This window comes from Sinocyclocheilus rhinocerous, unplaced genomic scaffold (genome assembly GCF_001515625.1).
Source record: "Sinocyclocheilus rhinocerous isolate Xijiao unplaced genomic scaffold, SAMN03320098_v1.1 scaffold3306, whole genome shotgun sequence".
Lineage (NCBI taxonomy): Eukaryota > Metazoa > Chordata > Actinopteri > Cypriniformes > Cyprinidae > Sinocyclocheilus > Sinocyclocheilus rhinocerous.
The window spans coordinates 66682-88144 of record NW_015640049.1 but is presented as its reverse complement, the minus strand read 5'-3'; the positions used below and the strand labels follow the sequence as shown (position 1 = coordinate 88144).

Sequence of the window (21463 nt, the reverse complement as noted above, 5' to 3'; positions counted from 1 at the left end):
ATATTTTTTTTTTGCTGTATTGTGTGTGTGATAATTTGGTATTATTAATTATTTTAAAACAAATGCAACAAAAATTCATGCCCCATGTATGGAGGACCAACCCTGCAAAAATTACAAAATAATGAATTAATTAATACTAGGAAAATAAAGAAATAAATGACTTGATAAAACCAATATAATTCATTTGTAATCAAATTTAATCCTGAATTTATTTTTATTACCGTTTTCCTTTATGTATTATTTTCTGTACTTATTTTTACATTTATTTTTATTATTTTTGAACTTTTATTTACTTATTCTTTCATTTATTTAGGAAAATAAAGAAATAAATGACTTGATAAAACCAATATAATTCATTTGTAATCAAATTTAATCCTGAATTTATTTTTATTACCGTTTTCCTTTATGTATTATTTTCTGTATTTATTTTTACATTTATTTTTATTCTTTTAGAACTTTTATTTACTTATTCTTTCATTTATTTATTTATTTCTGCATGTTTGGTCCTCCAAACCCATGACCCATTTGTAAATTGCAATACAATAAAGAATTACATAAAAATTTTTTTTTTTTTTTTACTTTCATTCATTCATTCATTCATTTATTCATATATTTATTTATTTATTTATTTATTTCTGCAGGTTTGGGTCCTCTAAACCCACGACCCATTTGTAAATTGCAATATAATAAAGAATTATATTTATTTATTTATTAACTTTCATTCATTCATTCATTCATTTATTCATATATTTATTTATTTATTCATTTATTTCTGCAGGTTTGGTCCTCCAAACCCATGACCCATTTGTAAACTGCAATACAATAAAGAATGATCCTAATATTAGAGCAATTCAAGCATTAAAAACATTCATTCATTCATTCATTTATTTCTGCAGGTTTGGTCCTCCAAACCCATGACCCATTTGTAAATTGCAATACAATAAAGAATTACTTTTTTTTTTTTTTACTTTTATTTATTCATTCATTCATTTCTGCAGGTTTGGTCCTCCAAACCCATGACCCATTTGTAAATTGCAATACAATAAAGAATTATCCTAATATTGGAGCAATTCAAGCATTAAAAACTAATCTTATTTCTGTGAATTCTGCTGCTCTATGAAATGCATCTCACTTGAGAGACTCATTTTGAACTACTTTAACTTAACGAGGCATTTTAAAGCCATGCTGCTAGACGTTTGACAGATCTGCATGACCTCTGTGTGTCTCTCAGATCTCTGCAGGACGTTCATACAGCAGCCGATGCTCAACATGGTCCGAACGGCACTGAAAGGTAAAACACAATCAGACAGACTTACAGAGAGTTCACCCAAAAATGACACTTCACTCATCGTGTACTCACCCAAACATTGTGACCAGAAATGCTCTACATGAGAGTCACCTACTGAATTTGTTTATTGTTCATTCATTTCTCTTTTGCAGATCACAAGGACAGTAAGAAGGACAAAGCGGGCCGGAGCATGTCTCTCACAGGTCCTGGACCGGTCAAAGGTACTGACTTTGAACTGTAAGCACTGAATGTGATGGTAATGAGTCTGTGAAGCGCCTCATGTGTGTTTCTCCGCTGCAGTGACCGAGTCGTTCTCATGGGACGAGTATTTAAAAGAGTCGTCGTCCGTTCCCGCTCCTCCCAGCTGCTTCAGACAGGTGAGACCGGCAGTCAAATCCCGTCAGGACTCGTCTCTGTGAGGAATGATGGGATGGCCATGTTTTTAACTTTTCATGTGTTCTGTGAATAAAAATCACATTAACCCTTTAAAGCCTACTGTATCATATTTGATTACATTTCTAAGGCTCTAAATGACCATCATGATCAAACTCTGCTGTCGCACACAATCTCCTGCATGCCTTCTGTCTCTGATTGAGAGTTTTTATCCAGTCAAAGCTCTATTAGTGTAACTGTTGCTGGAGCTTCACGTGTCTTTCTGCTGTCAAATATTGACTGATTTTTATCAAGTAAGCGTCAGAATAACTGCAGTAATATCTCCAGATGAACTCTTACTGGACTGAAGCAGCTCAGCTTTACTTGATTCTCCATCAATCATGTTTTAGAGTCTCAAATCTGATCATCAGGATCTTTTGAGGAGCGTTTGTTTCCAGAAGCTTTACTTTCACTGTTCCTCAGCGGAGGAATGATCTTCACAAGCCTCCAGAACATCTCACATCTTCTGAGGAGCCTTTATTTCTTCAGCTCTCAATCAGCACTGGATTGCATTGCATTATATGTTTGGATCATTTCAATCTCTTCTTACTAAGACAGATTATTGGAGATATAGAGCGACGACTGATATTTATATCATTTTATGTCAGTATCTGCTGCACTGTTATAAAGATCTCTTTGATTTACATTACAAGCATCAGAATTTCATCACTTTTTGATCATGTAAATATCAGCAATGCACCAAATTGCATATTTTTGCTCAATTTGAGTGTCTGAATAAAATCAAGCTGGTTTTCCTCCATATTCTCACTAAATCAGACATATAGTCTGATAAAAGCCTGATGCATCTGTTACGTCTCCCTAATTACTTGGCGTCAACAAAAAACACATATGCAAACGTATTTTTTTTAATATGCATCAACAAAAAACACATATGCAAACTTTTTTTTTTTAATATGCATCTCAACAAAAAATACATATGCAAACTTTTTTTTTAATATGCATCTCAACAAAAAACACATGCAAACTTTTTTTTTTTAATATGCATCTCAACAAAAAACACATATGCAAACTTCTTTTTTTTATATGCATCTCAAAAAACACATATGCAGACTTATTTTTTTTAATATGCATCTCAACAAAAAACATGCAAACTAACTTTTCTTTAATATGCATCTCAACAAAAAACATATGCAAACTAATTTTTCTTTAATATGCATCTCAACAAAAAATACATATGCAAACTTTTTTTTTTAAATATGCATCTCAACAAAAAACACATGCAAACTTATTTTTTTTATATGCATCTCAATAAAAAACACATATGCAAACTTATTTTTTTAAATATGCATCTCAACAAAAAACATATGCAAATTTATTTTTCTTTAATATGCATCTCAACAAAAAACATATGCAAATTTATTTTTCTTTAATATGCATCTCAACAAAAACACATATGCAAACTTATTTTTGTTTTATATATTTTGTCTAAGGGATCAATAAACTGTTCCCTTTCAAGATTTTTCAGGCTTTAATTTAAATGCAAACCTGATTCGTAGCTCAGTTTTTGGATGTTGACACTGAGTATTTGTTCTCCAGTCTCGGATTCCTCCCTCCAACGACTTCAAGGTGGGTATGAAGCTGGAGGCCCGGGACCCTCGTAACTCCACCTCCACCTGCATCGCCACGGTGATGGGCTTGATGGGCGTGAGACTCCGCCTCCGTCTGGACGGCAGTGACAGCACCAACGACTTCTGGCGATTGGTCGACTCCGCCGACATCCAGCCAATCGGAACCTGCGAGAAGAAGGGAGACATGCTGCAGCCGCCGCTGGGTACGAGTGATGTCACTTCCTCTCCACAGCTGAACCGAGCCGCAGGCGTCTGAAAGAACGAGTTCATGTTTAATAGGAGTCGTACAAACAAGCGGTCAATATAGCGACTGATTTCCATGAGAGGGACTGTGCATCTCACGTCACGTCCAAAGCTTAATAATTCAGTGTTCATTACGACACTATCATAGTGTTTTACTATGTTTTATTTTTACATTTTCTGCTTTCAATTTAATTTTAGATAAAGTTTTTGTAATTTTGTTGTGTGTTTTAGTCATTTCTATCTTTTTTTAAAGTATGTTTATTTAGTTTTTATTAATATTTATTTCAGTTTTAGTTTAGTACTTCAGGTTAAACTAAAGTTAAACGATAAAGAGAAATTTTGCCTTTGCAACCAACTGGAATAAAACAAATATATTTTATTTCAATGAATGTAAATTATATCCTCTTCACTAATGTTGCCTGTCTTCAGCTTCCTGATTTTATTAGTATTTATTTATATTTTATTACTTATTTAGTATTATTAATATTTCTATTATTTTTTATTCATTCATGTTCATTTTAATTTTAGTTAGTTTTTGCCATTTTGTTGCGTTTTAGTCATTTCTGTCAGTTTTTTAAATGTTTAGCTTTTATTAAGTTTAGTTTTAGTGATTTTAGTACTTCATCTTAAACTAAACAAAAATGAGAGAATTTACCTTTTTTATTTCCCCATTTTCCATTTTCATTTTAGTTTGCATATTTAGTTAGTTTTTGCAAGTTTGTTGTGTGTTTTAATGGCTTCTGTTAGTTTTTTAAATGTCTTTTTTAGTTTTCATTCATTTTTAAGTTATTTATTTAAGATTTTAGCACTTCATCTTAAACCAAACAAACATTAGAAACTTCGCAGCTAACTTGAAATAATTTGTTTTTATATTATATTTTGTTTATTTCAAGTAACTAAAATGTTTTTCAGTATTTAGTTTTAGTTAACGATAGCAGCACTGGTCTGACAAAGAAAATTACATCCTAATGTCGCCTGCCTTCCCGTTTTAATTAGTACTTATAAATTTTTATTATATTTTATGACTTCCTTTGAGTTTATTAATATTTTACAAAATTTATCATGTTTTTTTTTTTGTTTTTTTTTAATATGCCTGTTTATATTTTTATTCATTTTAATTTCTGTTTTAGTTGTAGTAATATTAGTACTTCAACTTAAACTAAATGAAAATGAGAAATTTTGGGTTTGTGACAAAAAAAAACAAAAAAACATTTTTATAATATTCCATTTGATTTTTACACATTTTAATTACCGTATTTTTAATTTTTTTTTAGTTTTACAGTTAGATAACTATAACAACATTGGTCTGCTGCAGGAAATGACATCGTCTTCTCTAATGTTGCCTGCCTTCAGCTTCCTGTTTTGCTGGCTCCCCGTCTTCTGCTTTGGCTGTTGATGGAGATGAATGTGAACACATGTGAGCAGAATTATGGATGATAATTGTGTTTCTCTCCCTCATTTTCTCAGGATTCAGGATGAACGCCTCGTCGTGGCCCATGTTTCTCCTGAGAACCCTTAATGGAGCCGAAATAGCACCTGCCACGGCATTTAAAAAGGTGCTGAACCTCCACAGAGAGAGAGCATGCATTTACACGGATGACAGTGTTACTTAACGCAATCACATTAAAAGGTTTTGGTGACACTGACGCTCTGTAATTCCATCAGGAGCCGCTGCGGCCGCCCCAGAACGACTTCAAGCCCGGCACGAAGCTGGAGGCCGTGGACAAGAAGAACCCGTACCTGATCTGTCCGGCCACCATCGGCGAGGTGAAGGGGGAAGAGGTGTTCGTGATGTTTGACGGCTGGAGGGGGGCGTTCGATTACTGGTGCCGCTATGACTCCAGGGACATCTTCCCCGTGGGCTGGTGCTCCGTCACCAAACACAGCCTGCAGCCGCCGGGAAACAGCAGTGAGTGACCGCTGCACACATCGCTGAAGGCTGGAGTTTAGTTTAGTGGCCTGGAAAGGTTGTAGGTTCGAATCCCACACAATGGCTGATGCTTGAGCTACGATCGAGACAAGAAGCAGGGCTATTAGATTTAACTAAAAAATAAAACCATAAAAAAAAGAAAAAATGTTACTTGAAATAAAATAAAATAAAGAAATAAAATAAAATTAATTGAAAATGAAAATAAACATTAAATATTAAAATATAAAAATATTTAATAAATCATTAAATAACATTTAACATTAAATGAAATAGAAAAACCTAAACTTGATGTACTAAAATAACTAAAGCCAAAACTGAAAAAAAATTAATAAAAGCTATATAGTAAAAATAATAAAATGTGACAAAAACACACAGCAATTACTAAAACTTTAACTAAAATTAAAATAAAAAATAAAAAAATTTAAAAAAAGAATATATATATATATATTATATATATATATATATAAACTAATTCAAAAAAATTAATAAAAGTAAAATAGTAAAATAGCACTGGACTGAACCTGTGAAAAAGTCAATTTGGATAAAGCTTAATGGATTTTAATTTTGGATAAGTAAACTTATTTTATTTCAGCTAGTTGTCAAGGCAACATTTCTTATTTTCATTTAGTTTAACTTAATGTACCAAAATAACTCAGACTAAAACTGAAATAAAAATATTTAAAAAAACTATGTAGAATAAAAAATAAACTAATAAAAATAACTAAATTACTAGAATGTTAACTAAAACTAAAATGAAAACAGAAAATATAAAAATAAAAACGAGTTCGAAATATAAGTACTATAATACGGCAAAAATGGCAAATCACTGGTTGTAAAAACAGTGTTGTTCCTCAAGACAAATGCAGTTTTATTTATTAAAAAAGTTACTTAGGGCATCTAAAACTAAATGCCTTGACAGCTAACTGCAATAAAATAAGTTTAAGCTGAAATACTAAAATTGCTAAAACTAGAACTGAAATAAAAATAAATGAAATAGAAATATAAAAAAAACTTTAAAAAATGACAAAAGCACATTAAAAAAATTATTAAAACTTACAAAAATGAAAAGGAAAACAGATAATCTCTCTCTCTCTCTGTCTATATATATATATATATATATATATATCTATATAAAGCTAACTCAAAATATTATAAGTACTATGATATCATTTAATAATACTAAAATAACCCTGGTTCCTGTGCTCTTCTCGGTCCTATAACATAAAGACATGTAAACAGCTTGTGTGAGCAGCAGGGGGCGCTACAGCTCTCTGAAACTCCACAGTCCACTAACAAACACCCTCAGGAATCACATGACCGCTGCAGAAGGAAGATCTTCTGAGACAAAGCAGTCTGAATCAAGGCTGTCTGTTTCTCTGAGCTATTTTTAAAGTGTCTCTTTTGCAGGTTCAGCATTTAAAACTTTGGTCTGCTCTTATGTCTGCTTCCATCTGGCCTAAACTCAAACCTCATCTGGGTTGAAATAAAATACAAATATATTGATTGAAACAAAAAAAGAATGATTATTTCATAAGAAATAAAAGAAGAATCAGTTAATGTGTTAGCTTCAGTGTTATTGTAATATTATGTATTTAAAGTTATAATATTGATTAAGATTTTGAGTTAGTTTTGTTTTTATATTTTCAGTTTTTATTTTTATTTTAAGTTTTAGAATAGTTTTTTGTCATTTGTATTAGTTTTTTATATTTCTATTTCAGTTTTAGTAATTTTAGTACTTTAACTTAAACCTTTTATTTCTGAACATTCAGTCAGCTTCAGTGTCATTTAAGTATTATTTGTTTATTATTATAGTATTTATTAGGATTTTAAATTAGCTTTTATTTTAATATTTTCAGTTTTTATTTTTAGTTTACATTTTAGTAATTTTTTTTATGCACTATGTGTATTTTTTTTATATTTCTATTTCAGTTTTAACTTCAACCTAAACATATTGTATTTCAGTTAGTGGTCAAAGGCAACATTTCTAATTTTCATTTAAGTTTAAGCTTTGTATTTATATTTATATTTTATTTAAACTTTATTTGACTAACAAAAGTGTTTTTAAATAGTTTTAGTAAACAATAACAAAACAGTTCAGCTTAACTGTCAATCATTCATGTTGTCATGACAACCCACACAGTGACCCCGCCTTCACTGTTGTGAACAATCTCACACTGAATTCTGATGATTTAATTAGGACTAACTAGGAATGATTAATTGTCATAATTGCAGCTGCTGTTTGCACTATTGAGTAAAGCTCTCACAGCGAGACTGATGCATTTGACTGGGTTTTTAGGCTTGCAATCTGTATTTAATCTTTCAAATTTCACATGTGGACCCTCCAAAAATATAGGTTATGATGGGGATAGCATGTTAGCAATCTAGGTAGTATGTACACTCAGTATATTGTGTGCAATATATAGTGTCATTTTTGCTAGTGAAGGTGAACATTTCGCTCTCATATTAACAAGAATGGATTGCGAAAGTAATTACAGTCTTTAGAAAACGCTTTCTTTAACCGAACAGAATCCAGCAAATGTTTAGTAAAATAAAACACACACTGAAGTCATAAATTAGCTGGGATTTAATCCAGATCTGGTGTTTTGAGTGGAGTCAGTCTGAGCTATAGATGATGATATACGCATTTCCATTAATGTTCATTCGGCCGCAGCTGGAATTCATTTTGAGTTTGTGGAAAATTTTCCCCAAATTATACAAACCTCCGGATCTCGTGTTGCAGTGTTTGTAATTCCGCTCCGCATGTTGTGTTGCGAATTACAGACATTTGTTTAAAGGATTTGTTTTGGATCTGGATGATGTGGAATGACCTGTGCTGTTTGTTTTTTTGTAGCCCATCCAAGTAATTATGTGTAAATGAGATAATTAGCGAGCGAGCCGCGCGGGTCAGGAGGGATTCGAGAGTTTGTGTGAAAATAAACAAATCGCACACTTAGACACACATCTGTGAGAAAAGACGAAGAATAACCAGAGAAACTAAACAGACGGAGAGGAAAGTGGTGAGAGTGTTTACAGTAAAGACCAACTAGAGAAAAGCGTTTAACTGAAACACACACACATCACACAGACCCACACTTAACACACTTAAACTAGATCGTCCATTAAAGGGTTAGTTCACCCAAAAATGAAAATTAGGTCATAACACCTAGGATGCCTTGAGGGTGAGTAATTTATGGCCTAATTTTCATTTTTGGGTGAACTTACCCTTTAAATTAGAAGTCTCTTTAGTTAGAAGTCTAATTAGAAATTAGAAGGCTGCATAAAATGTCTTAAGCATGGTTTATTTTCTGTGTTTCTGTGACGGTCAGGTGGGACATATCGAAGTGCCTAATTTATTAAAAAAATAATAATACTGTCAATCATCAAGTATGCATTAAATGTATCAAAAGTGACAGTAAAACTTTAAAAGACTTTAAAAGACAGTAAAAACATTTATAATGTTACAAAAGATTTCTGTTTCAAATAAATGCTGTTCTTTTAAACTTTCTATTCATCTGTGAATCCTGAGCGCCAACAGTTGTACACGGAAGCAGCTCCGGGCGGATGACGTATGAGTTCAGCACTGCGCATGCGCCGCTCAGAAGTGACGCACGCAGAAGCGCAGCGGAGGGATCAAAACAAAACAACGGTTACGAATTAGAAGTACAAATTTAATTTATTAAAAAAATAATAATACTGTCAATCATCAAGTATGCATTAAATGTATCAAAAGTGACAGTAAAACTTTAAAAGACTTTAAAAGACAGTAAAAACATTTATAATGTTACAAAAGATTTCTGTTTCAAATAAATGCTGTTCTTTTAAACTTTCTATTCATCTGTGAATCCTGAAAAATAAAATGCATCACAGTTTCCTCTAAAATATTGGGCAGCACAACTGTTTTCAACATTGATGATAATGAAATATTTCTAGGGTAGTGGGTCATGTTAAAACTCAAGCCTGTCTGCGTGATCGCTGCCATATGCTTGAGTACAAGTGTGTCAGATCTCTGGCAAACTCTTTTTCCTCCCGTACTCCCTCTAATTTAGTTATACTGGAGTTATTTAGGGTAAACATGCACTCATATCCACAACCACACACTGACACACTCACTGTGTGTTAAAGGACAGGATGTGTTCAGATGGAAGTGTGTGTGTGTGTGTGTGTTTGGTCAGGCACTTTTCACAGATACGCTACAAAATAGGGCTCCTGTTTATTTAACAAACGGAGGCCATACTAAATATTATATGAGCTGTTCTGAATATGTTATATTCATTCTAAATGCAGGCATTTTATTTGCAGTTTTTGTAATACTTGTTACTAAAATTGGTGACATCAGCCCTGTTTTCTAGCAATAAATAGCAAAGAAACATCCAATAACAGCCTCTTTGTATGCATCACATTGTGACAGATTCATGAAATAATCAGAGGCATGATAATGAGATTATACTGCCACAGTTATCTACCACAATAATCAGTCTATATAGCCATAAGTAGACTATATAACTTTAGTAATCAGTAAAACCACAATCATCAGACCAAAAGACCCAATAATCAGACAATATAGCCTAACCACTATGACTACATAACCAAAATATTGACATAACCACAACAATCAGACAACATAGCCACAATGACCAGATTATATTACCAGTTATCTGACTAAATAACCACAATAATCAGACTGTATAACATAATACGTAGATTTTATACAGTAACTGTAGTATTCAGACTATGTAACCACAATTATCAGACCATACGACCACAATAATCAGACTATATAACCATAACAAGTAGACTATATATAGTAACTACAGTAATCAGACTATATAATCACAATAATTAGACTATATAACCATAATAAATAGACTATATATAGTAACTGCAGTAATCAGAGTATGTAACCACAATAATCAAACTATATAACTACTATAATCAGACTACATAACCACAATAATCAGACTATATAACCACAATAATCAGACCATATATAGTAACTAGTAATCAGATTATGTAACCACAGTAATCAAACTATATAACTACTATGATCAAACTACATAACCACAATAATCAGATTATATAACCATGAGTATATATAGTTACTTCAGTAATCAGACTATGTAACCACAATAATCAGACTATATAATCATAACAAGTAGACTATATATGGTAACTGCAGTAATCAGATTATGTAACCACAATAAGCAAACTATATAACTATTATCATCAGACTACATAACCACAATAATCAGACCATATACACTAACTGCAGTAATCAGATTATGTAACCACAGTAATCAAACTATATAACTACTATGATCAGACTACATAACCACAATAATCAGACCATATATAGTAACTGCAGTAATCAGATTATGTAACCACAAATCAAATTATATAACTACTATGATCAGACTACATAACCAAAATAATCAGACTATATAACCATAAGTAGACTATATAAATTTACTCCAATAATCAGACTATATAACAACAATAATCAAGACTATATAATCATAATAAGTAGACTATATATAGTAACTGCAGTAATCTGATTATGTAACCATAATATTCAATCTATATAACTACTATGATCAGACTACATAACCACAATAGTCAGACTATATAACTACAATAATCAGACTATATAATCATAATAAGTAGACTATATATTGTAACACAGTAGTCAGATTATGTAACCACAATAATCAAACTATATAACAGCTATTATCAGACTACATAAGCATTCATTTTTTATTATTATTTAAATTTTCCTTTATTTTTTCCATTTTGCAGTCACTGTTCCAAAACCGGGTCCTACACCTTCCTCCTCCTCATCCTCTTCCTCTAACCCTAAACCGCCCCGGCGCTCCATGCCGATTCCTTACCGCCTGCCGACTCCTCTTCCTCAACTCCCCGTGAGGAAGGGCATCAGGGGACGGCGGCCGAAAAGCGAGACCATCGCGCTGCTGAAAGCCCTGGCCGCTTCCACCGCGGCCCAAGACACAGAAGATCAAGAAGAAATCGCACCCCAAACCACGCCCATTTCCCAGCATCCCCTGCGTCCATACAAGAAGAGGGGACCGAAACCAGGCAGCAAGGTAGCATTAAAGGAATTTTGTGTGTATTTATGAACGACTGTCACATTAGACAAAATTTATGGAGGGTGTCATTTGGTGAAATACTTAAGCAGATTGTGTTTTTGTTTCTCAGAGGAAGCCCAGACTCCTCCAGAGTGCCATGTCTATAGCAGCCAGCTCAGACTCCAGGGTGCCCATGACTCAGATGCCCAGCGATGGACTCCCTCCTCTGGGATCCCCCTCATCTGTGGTGTCTACTGGTAATAAAATGAGCTTGTTTACAAATATAACTGCTAGTATGCCACAAAAGAGAGAAAAATCTGACTTCTTGATCACTATATGACTACATGACAACAAATTTTAGACTATATAACCACAATAATCAGACTACATAGCCACAATGATCAGGTTATTTTACCAGAGGTATCTAACAATAATCAATCTATGTAACCATAAGGAGACTATAAAAGTTAAGTAATCAGACCACAAAACCACAATTATCAGACCATACGACCTAATAAACAGACTACATACCCAAAATGAGACAATATAACTAAACAGACTACATAACCACAATAATCAGAACACATAGCCACGATAACCACAGTTATCAACCACAATAGTTTAACTTTATTGTCCCAGAGCGGAAATTTGTCTTTGACACTGGTGACGTGAATACATTCACATTAATACTTAAAAACACATCACACATTAACAACACAAACATAGAATTTAAACAAATTTATACAATTAACACTACCCCCATCATTCCTTACACATTCCAAAATCATCTGCAGTAATATACAAAAAATTTAATAATAATTAGATTATATAACCATACATGGAATAGATAACTTCAGTAATCAAATTACATAACCACAATGAACAGACAACATAACCACATGATCAGATTATATTATCTGACTAAATAACCACAATAATCAGACTATATATAATTCAGACCATGACAATAATAATCAGTCTATATAACCACATTTATCAGACTATATAATCATAAGTAGGCTATATACAGTAACTGCAGTAATCAGATTGTGTAACCACAATTATCAGACCACAATAATCAGAGTTATATAACCACTAAGAATGGAATACATAAGCACAATAATCAGACATTATAACTACAGTAACCAGACTACATAACCACAATTATCAGACTGTAAAACCATAAGTAGACTATATACAGTAACTGCTGTAATCAGACTATGTAACCAGTTATCAGACCGTATGACCATAATAATCAGACTATATAACCACAATTATTAGACTGTATAACCTTAATAAGTAGACTATATACAGTAACTGCAGTAATTAGACTTTGTAACCACAATTATCAGACCGTATAACCATAATAATCAGGCTATATAACCGCTATGAACAGAATACATAAGCACAATAATCAGACATTATAATCACAAGTATCAGACTGTATAACCATAAGTAGACTATATACAGTAACCGCAGTAATCAGAATATGTAACCACAATTATCAGACCGTATTACCATAATAATCAGACTATATAACTATTTTGATCAGACTATGTAACCACAATAATCAGACATAACTACCGTAATCAGACTATCGCTATGAACAGAATACATAAGCACAATAATCAGACATTATAATCACAAGTATCAGACTGTATAACCATAAGTAGACTATATACAGTAACCGCAGTAATCAGAATATGTAACCACAATTATCAGACCGCATTACCATAATAATCAGACTATATAACTATTTTTATCAGACTATGTAACCACAATAATCAGACATAACTACCGTAATTAGACTATATAACCACAATTATCAGACTGTATAACCATAATAAGTGGACAATATACAGTAACTGCAGTAACCAGAATATGTAACCACAATTATCAGACCGTATGACCATAATAATCAGACTATATAACTGCTATGAACAGAATACATAAGCACAATAATCAGACATTATAATCACAAGTATCAGACTGTATAACCATAAGTAGACTATATACAGTAACCGCAGTAATCAGAATATGTAACCACAATTATCAGACCGCATTACCATAATAATCAGACTATATAACTATTTTTATCAGACTATGTAACCACAATAATCAGACATAACTACCGTAATTAGACTATATAACCACAATTATCAGACTGTATAACCATAATAAGCGGACAATATACAGTAACTGCAGTAATCAGAATATGTAACCACAATTATCAGACCGTATAACCATTATAATGACTTTATAAGTACTTTGATCAGACTATGTAACCACAATAATCAGACATAACTACTGTAATCAGACTATATAACCACAATTATCAGACTGTATAACCATAATAAGTGGACAATATACAGTAACTGCAGTAATCAGAATATGTAACCACAATTATCAGACCATATGATCGTAATAATCAGACTATATAACCACTATAAGACTAGATCACCTCAATAATCTGTTCGGATCTGTTTTAATGCAGTAAGTCATAGTGCTTCTGTACAGTAGTGTTTAAACATGCCTGTCCTGTCCGTTTCCATCAGTGTGCGTATACGTGAACAAACACGGGAACTGCGGCCCACATCTGGACCGTAAGCAGGTTCAGAGACTGCCGGATCACTTCGGGCCGGAGGCGGTGAATCTGGTTCTGCAGCAGACGGTCCAGGCCTGCCTGGACTGCGCGTACCAGCCCAAAGTGCTTCTGGGATGCCTGCAGAGCCAAGGCGGCGGAGGAGAGGTGGTCAGAGGTACGGACAAAAGTTTAACAACAAAACTGATTAAATATGATTTTAGAACACTCGCAATGATGAAGTATTGTGGTTTGTCTCTCTAGTCCGAACAGATGGCGGGAAGCGGTTGGTGAAGCTGCCGTCAGCGTCGAGCGCCGGGTTCGTGTTGCGCTTCCTGGAGCGAGTGTGTCGACACCTGCAGTGTGATAATCTGTTCAGCAGTCAACCGTTCAGTCCACACAACACCTACGACCGCGCTAAATCAGGTACATTTATGGACTCAGACTGGCCACAAGAGTGTCTGGTATTCTGATGGTGTGATGCGTCACTTGAAATTCATTTAGAAATGTTTATGTTTATGTTAAAGGAATAATTTACCAAAAAAAATTATTTCTTAATTTACTCACCCTTTGGTTGCTTCAAATCAGTTGGAAAAAAAAAAAACAGTGTTGTTAGATCAAATGTTAACTAATGTACTGTTGACTAAAGCTATTAAAAATCATTTTTGTTAATTGAAATAAAGATTAAATAAAATATAAATATAAGATGAAAAAATAAATATTAGAAATTAAATATAAAAAATAAAAATGCATATAAAAAATAAAATGAAAACTGAAAATATAAAAATAAAAGCCATTTCGAAATATTTATAAAATAAAATTAATAAATAAAACAAAACTAAATTAATAAATTAAAATGAACTACAATTAAAATGAAAACTGAAAATATAACAATAAAAGCTTATTCAAAACATTCATAAATACTGTAACAGTATATAAATAATACAAAAAAACTAATGAAAATGAAAAAAAGCAAATAACAAAATTACTAAAACTTAACTACAATTAAACTGAAAAAATGAAAATAAAAGCTAATTCAAAATATTAATACATACTATAATAGTATATAGTGCTAAAAACTAATAAAAATGACAAAAACAACAAAATGACTAAAACGCAAAATAAAATCAAAATGAAAACTGAAAATAAAATAAAAGCTAATTCAAAGTATTAATATTATAGTAGTATAAGAGGAATACTAAAAACAAAAGAGACAAAAACACATAAAAAAATTATCAAAATGTAAACTAAAATTAAAATGAAATCTGATAAGATAAAAATAAAAGCCAATTCAAAATATTAATAAATGCTATAAGAGTATATATTGTAAATAAAGCTAAAATCTAATAAAAATCACTAAAACTAAAATGAAAATAGAAAATATAAAAAATCCTTATTCAAAATATTAATACTATACTATTATATTAAACTAGAATGTAAATAATACTAAAATAACAATGGTAACAATCTTCTAAATTCTTTTGTGTTCCACAGCAGTCAGTCATACAGATTTGGAACAATAGATTTGGAGTAAATTAATGTTGATGATATTTTTGTGTGTGTTTTGTGTAGTTAAAGAGGAGATGTTGTCAGACGGTCCGTCTCTGAACAGAGGCGTGAAGCGGATCTCCAGAGACCCTCCGCCGTACTGCGCTCCTCTCTCCCCGAAACTCCTGCACACAGACACACACCCCTCAGAAGGTGCCGCAGCGAGGCTTTCAGAGCGTTACCTTTCAAGATGAATTACATGCTATATTTATTAAACTCATTTAACTAATGAGACTATAAGCGGTTTTGTTCAGTGGGATTTCTAAAGCAATATGAAAAGTATTTCTATTGAATTGTGAAGAGGAATATATATGTGTGTGTGTGTGTGTGTGTGTGTGTGTGTAGCGGAGACTCTTCCTCCAGAGGAGAATGGATTACTGAAGGAGCAGCGCTTCATGGACTCCGCCTCCAATTCCATGACGCCCCGCCCACAGACCTTGAGAAGCACCTCAGAGTACCAATCACCGCCCAGCAACCTGTATTACCATGGCAACGGGCCGCCTCTACGGCGACGGGCCTCACACCCCCCCACACAGACACACAGACGAGTGGAGGGTGAGTCTCATGCAGACCAGAGTTTTTATGGTGTGTTCACACCAGAGATAGAACGCGTCATGCGAATTTTCCGCTCGAGTTGAAATTTTTGAACTTGCGCGGAAGACGAGATTGAGGCGAATATCGTGCGTTCGCGGCAAACGTGTCGCGCATTTCACGTCGCCCGGCGCGAATTCGCCTCTATTCGCGTCTTTGCGTTGACTTTGTATGTAATCTACTCGCCAAATAATTACATTCGCGTCTGGTGTGAACACACTGTTATTCATGATTTGAATGTTTTATTTTTATATTTTCTGTTTCCATTTTAATTTCAGTTAAAGTTTTAGTGGTTGTTGTTTTTTTGTAATTTTTTTTATGTCTATATATTTTTATAAATTTAATTTTAATTTAGTAAATTAACAATGAAAGTGAGAAATAAAGTTGAAATAAAATATTTCAAGTAACAAAAAAAGGTTTTTATGGGTTTAGTTTTAGTTTCAGTTAACTATAATAACCCCGTTGTATATCCTTTATAATTACAAATCAGCTGTCATTAGAATTCGTTTTTTAATTATTATTATTATTAGTTTAAACGTTGTGAATCTTTCGCTTTTTTATTGTAAATAAAAATAAATTACTTAAATAATATTTTAGTTATTTATAAAAACTAATTATTAAACAATGAAATAATTAAAAATACAAAAAAAAGATTAAATATGTCATTTGTTTAACTGCATACCATACAACTATTAATTGTCATCAGAAAACCACGAACATGTGTAAAATTATTGAAATATTGACTTAAAATATTGAAGTATTAGAAGTATTTAGTATCCATTTATGTGCATGCTAATGTTTTATGTTTTTGTCTTAAATACCAGGTAAATACTGCTCAGATTTTTTTCGTTTAAATAATCTGAAAGGTATTGAATGCATTTAATATTATACATATATTAAAATTAATTGAAAAGTATCAACTTTATTCACTATAAAATAATTTTTACATTTTCAAAAGAAAAAAAAAAAATTATTGCATGACATTTCAAATGTCTATTTTTTGTAAATAATAAATCATTTTAAATAATTTCATTTGTAAAGCATTTCAATCACCGGATCATACAAAATAGACATTAACACGTGGTTATTTAATCTATAAACCATATTAGTGTCGACATTTTCACAAAAGTAACTATATTAAATTATATACTGTTACAATAACATAAGTAGTACATCAAACTCAATTTCAGAAGAACAAATCCTGTTTTTCATGGTACGACCGCTTTAAGACCTTCACATCTCAGTAAAGCTCACGTAGAAGTCTCAGAAAAACCTGACAGGAGACAGAAAACATCAAAGACTGACAGACAGAATGAAGAAATCACATCAGCGTAATCATGTTAGCTGCAGATCAAGTGCATCTCTCTCTCTCTCTCTCTCTCTCTCCAGCTGCCAGCTCTACCACGGGCCCCGAGACGGCGGCGGACCGCGAGCTTCCCAGAAGCCCCGGCAGGAGTCCGTCTTCCTGGTCCATAGAGGAAGTGATGCGGTTTGTGCGGGACGCAGACCCGACGGCACTGGCTCCGCACGCAGAGCTCTTCAGAAAACACGTCAGTGATTTACCGCGTGACCTTCACGCGTTCTCTGTGCTTTTATATCTGCCTGTAAATCAAGCGCGGCACGAGGGAGGACGGGAGGGAGAGCGGGAACATGTATCATCTGTGTTTAGACTTGACCGGCGAGATTCACGTTCATCTGCACACACACACACACACATACACACACACACACACACACACACAGACACAGCCCGTCTGGACAGACTCACAGGAGTAACTCACCCAACAGCGTTACTATATTAACTCTGCTCTTCAGTGCTAGTGTTAAAATAGTGTGCTGCTTTTATCATGCAGAAACTCACATCTCTGTCATTCCTCTAGCTCAAACAGTTCAGCATTGTGCTAGCAACACCTAGGTCATGGGTTCAATTCCAAGCAAATGCATGAATTAATTAATAAAAAAATACCTTAAATGCAATGCAAGTCACGTTTGCCAAATGCATAAGCGTAAACACACTGACTCGTTGAAGCCACTTTTTTATTTATTTATTTTAAGTAAAATCTCGTTCAAAACTGTTTTTTCTCAAAAATCGTTATAAATATTCTTTATTAATAAAACTAATATCAATAAATGATTAATATTGCTTTTGAATATTCATTAAATAGTGTTTAAAATAAATACATTTTCATATTTCTGCTGCATTTCCTAATGCTTTTGTCATAAGTAGCAGGTAAATACTGCTCTTATTTTTAGATGTTTAAATTATATAATCTGGATGGTACTGAATACATTTACATGTATTTAAATAAATGTATAATAATAAAAGTAAACACTTTATTTACTGTGAAATAATAAATACACATTTTAAATTAAAAACATTTATTTACTTAAAATGTATTTGCAGCTGACCAATTTTTTAAGAAGATAACGACTTACAGTGGGTACGGAAAGTATTCAGACCCCCTTAAATTCTGTGACTGTTCTTGAATGGCCCAGCCAGAGCCCTGACTTAAACCCAATTGAGCATCTCTGGAGAGACCTAAAAATGGCTGTCCACCAACGTTTACCATCCAACCTGACAGAACTGGAGTGGATCTGCAAGAGGGAATGGCAGAGGATCCCCAAATCCATGTGTGAAAAACTTGTTGCATCTTTCCCAAAGACTCATGGCTGTATTAGATCAAATGGGTGCTTCTACTAAATACTGAGCATTTTTCAGTTTTTCTTTTTTAATAAATTTGCAAAAATGTCAACAATTCTGTGTTTTTCTGTCAATATGGGGTGCTGTGTGTACATTAATGAGGAAAAAAAATTAACTTAAATGATTTTAGCAAATGGCTGCAATATAACAAAGAGTGAAAAATTTAAGGGGGTCTGAATACTTTCCGTACCCACTGTATTTAGCCGTTTAAATTATGAATAGCTTGTCACTATGTTTATGATTTGGTGTTACTAGAGATATTTAGTATAGATTTATGTGCATGCTGACTGAGATCCTTGACATAAATACCAGGTAAATACTGCTCAGATTTTTTAGTTGTTGAAATTATGTAATTTGGAAGGTATTGAATACATTTAAATGTATTTAAATAAACTGTATAATATAAAAATGATACAATTTATTTAGCATAATATTATATAGTTTTTAAAATATTTAATTACTTACAATATATATTTAATATTTATTTGATAATTTTATTTACCATAATAAAAGCAGTAAACACAATAATTAAATTTAAAAAATATTTATTTAAATATATATTTACAGCTGACTGTTTTTTTCAAAGGTTAAAGGGATAGTTCACCCAAAAATGAAAATTACCTCATGATTTACTCACCCTCAATCCATCCTAGGTGTATATGACACTCTTCTTTCAGATGAATACAATTAAGAGTAATATTAAAAAATGTCCTGACTCTTCCAAGCTTTATAATGGCAGTGAATGGGTGTTGAGATTTTGAAGTCCAGTAAAGTGCATAAATCCATCATAAAAGTGCTCCACACGGCTCCGGGGGGTTAATAAAGGCCTTCTGAAGTGAAATGATGCGTTTGTGTAAGAAAAATATCCATATTTACACCTTTATAAACCTTAATCTCCAGCTTCTGCTAACTGTCGTACACACGTTCACGAGAGAGCGGCGTCCAGCGGATGACTTAGGCGTAAGAACACGAGTTTCACCACAGTTAAATACAACCGGACAGGAACCTCTCCTCCACCGACTGTACCGATACCGATGAATATTTTTCTTACACAAACGCATCACTTCAGAAGGCCTTTATTAACCCCGCGGAGCCATGTGGAGTACTTTTTATGATGGGTTTTTGCACTTTATTTTGATTCAAAATCTCAACACCCATTCACTGCCATTATAAAGCTTGGAAGAGCCTGGACATTTTTTTATATAACTCCAATTGTATTCGTCTGAATGAAGTCAGTCATACACACCTAGGATGGCTTGAGGGCGAGTAAATCATGGGGTAATTTTCATTTATGGGTGAACTATCCCTTTAACTTGACTGCTTTTTGCAGTTTAAATTATGAGTAGCTTGTACATCTCAGTTTTTTTTTCCCCCCATACAATAAATGGGGTCCAATGTGGTTTAGTCCTCAACATTCCTCAAAAGAAAGTAAGAAATAAAGTCATACAGGTTTGACAGAATAATCATTTTGGGGTGTACTATCCCTTGACGTTTATGAAGGATCAGGTGTAGGTCATAAATCGGAGCCTCTGATTGGCCGCCACTGGTGTTGACATCATCGCACATTTTGTGTTTAACTGTGGTAAGCCTCATGTTCTTACTGTCTGCAGGAGATCGACGGTAAAGCTCTGATGTTACTGAGGAGCGACATGGTGATGAAGTACATGGGGCTGAAACTCGGACCGGCGCTCAAACTCTGCCACCACATCGAGAGACTCAAGCAGGGGAAGCAGTGAAACACACGGACAGAAACCTCTCCTCCACACCGACACGCTGCTACAGAGGGGGCTGATGGGAAATCACTGTGTGCTGCTCACGTCTCTACATTATCACACACACACGGCGTCTCTCCTAGACGTTCATCTGCAGCCAGAGCACACTTTGAGGAACATTAGTGCAGCTGGGAACAACGGTCGAACGAGGTGCGCTCGGTCGGTTCTTACCTCCTGCCATCTCGTCTCCCCAAAGATGCAGACGCTTTACGGGCCGATGATCCCACCCATAGAGGTGGTTTTTGAGTCGGAGGTTGGTTATGTATCGCTCTACCTCCCTGTGACGTCATACTAGTCCACAGGTGTTTCTGAAATCACTTACAGCCGCTGAAAATCTGCTTTTTAGTTGCGTTTCGTTCGTGTATTTCGTTGGCGTCACGAAACTTTCGGCCAGTCATCATCATTTACGGTCCAAAGCCGTACGACTTCATTTCCTCCGTCGAACACAAAAAGAGACGTTTTGAAGAATGTTCATGCTGCTCGTTTTCATGCAGTTCTGCTACATTGGCGAAATTATTTTTTAACCAAACAGACCCTGCTTGTTTTTGTATGGCTGGAGATGAAATTTGAGTGTTCACAAGTAAATCCTCAATGTTTATAATAAACTAAACTTCAATAATAATAAACCTAATGCAACTCATATTTGTCAGTCGTGCATAAATTAAAACAAGGTCAGATTTTTTTACACTCAAAATCATTGCATGGTTA

At 33.6% G+C, this 21463-nt stretch overlaps 1 protein-coding gene across 1 annotated transcript in view; it reads left to right on the top strand.

Moving 5' to 3' along the window:
- Window positions 1-21133, top strand: part of LOC107752426 (polycomb protein SCMH1) — a 28333-nt gene extending 7200 nt beyond the window's left edge. Inside the window, exons 2-15 of the mRNA XM_016568382.1 lie at window positions 1232-1291; window positions 1441-1509; window positions 1589-1665; window positions 3278-3512; window positions 5020-5108; window positions 5218-5461; window positions 11276-11580; window positions 11693-11819; window positions 14118-14321; window positions 14408-14569; window positions 15716-15844; window positions 16037-16246; window positions 17672-17832; window positions 20594-21133. Coding sequence (XP_016423868.1) covers window positions 1261-1291; window positions 1441-1509; window positions 1589-1665; window positions 3278-3512; window positions 5020-5108; window positions 5218-5461; window positions 11276-11580; window positions 11693-11819; window positions 14118-14321; window positions 14408-14569; window positions 15716-15844; window positions 16037-16246; window positions 17672-17832; window positions 20594-20719 — 2169 coding nt within the window. The 5' untranslated portion in view covers window positions 1232-1260 and the 3' untranslated portion in view covers window positions 20720-21133. The remainder of the gene's footprint in view (window positions 1-1231; window positions 1292-1440; window positions 1510-1588; window positions 1666-3277; window positions 3513-5019; window positions 5109-5217; window positions 5462-11275; window positions 11581-11692; window positions 11820-14117; window positions 14322-14407; window positions 14570-15715; window positions 15845-16036; window positions 16247-17671; window positions 17833-20593) is intronic.
- The last annotated feature ends 330 nt before the right edge of the window (window positions 21134-21463 follow it).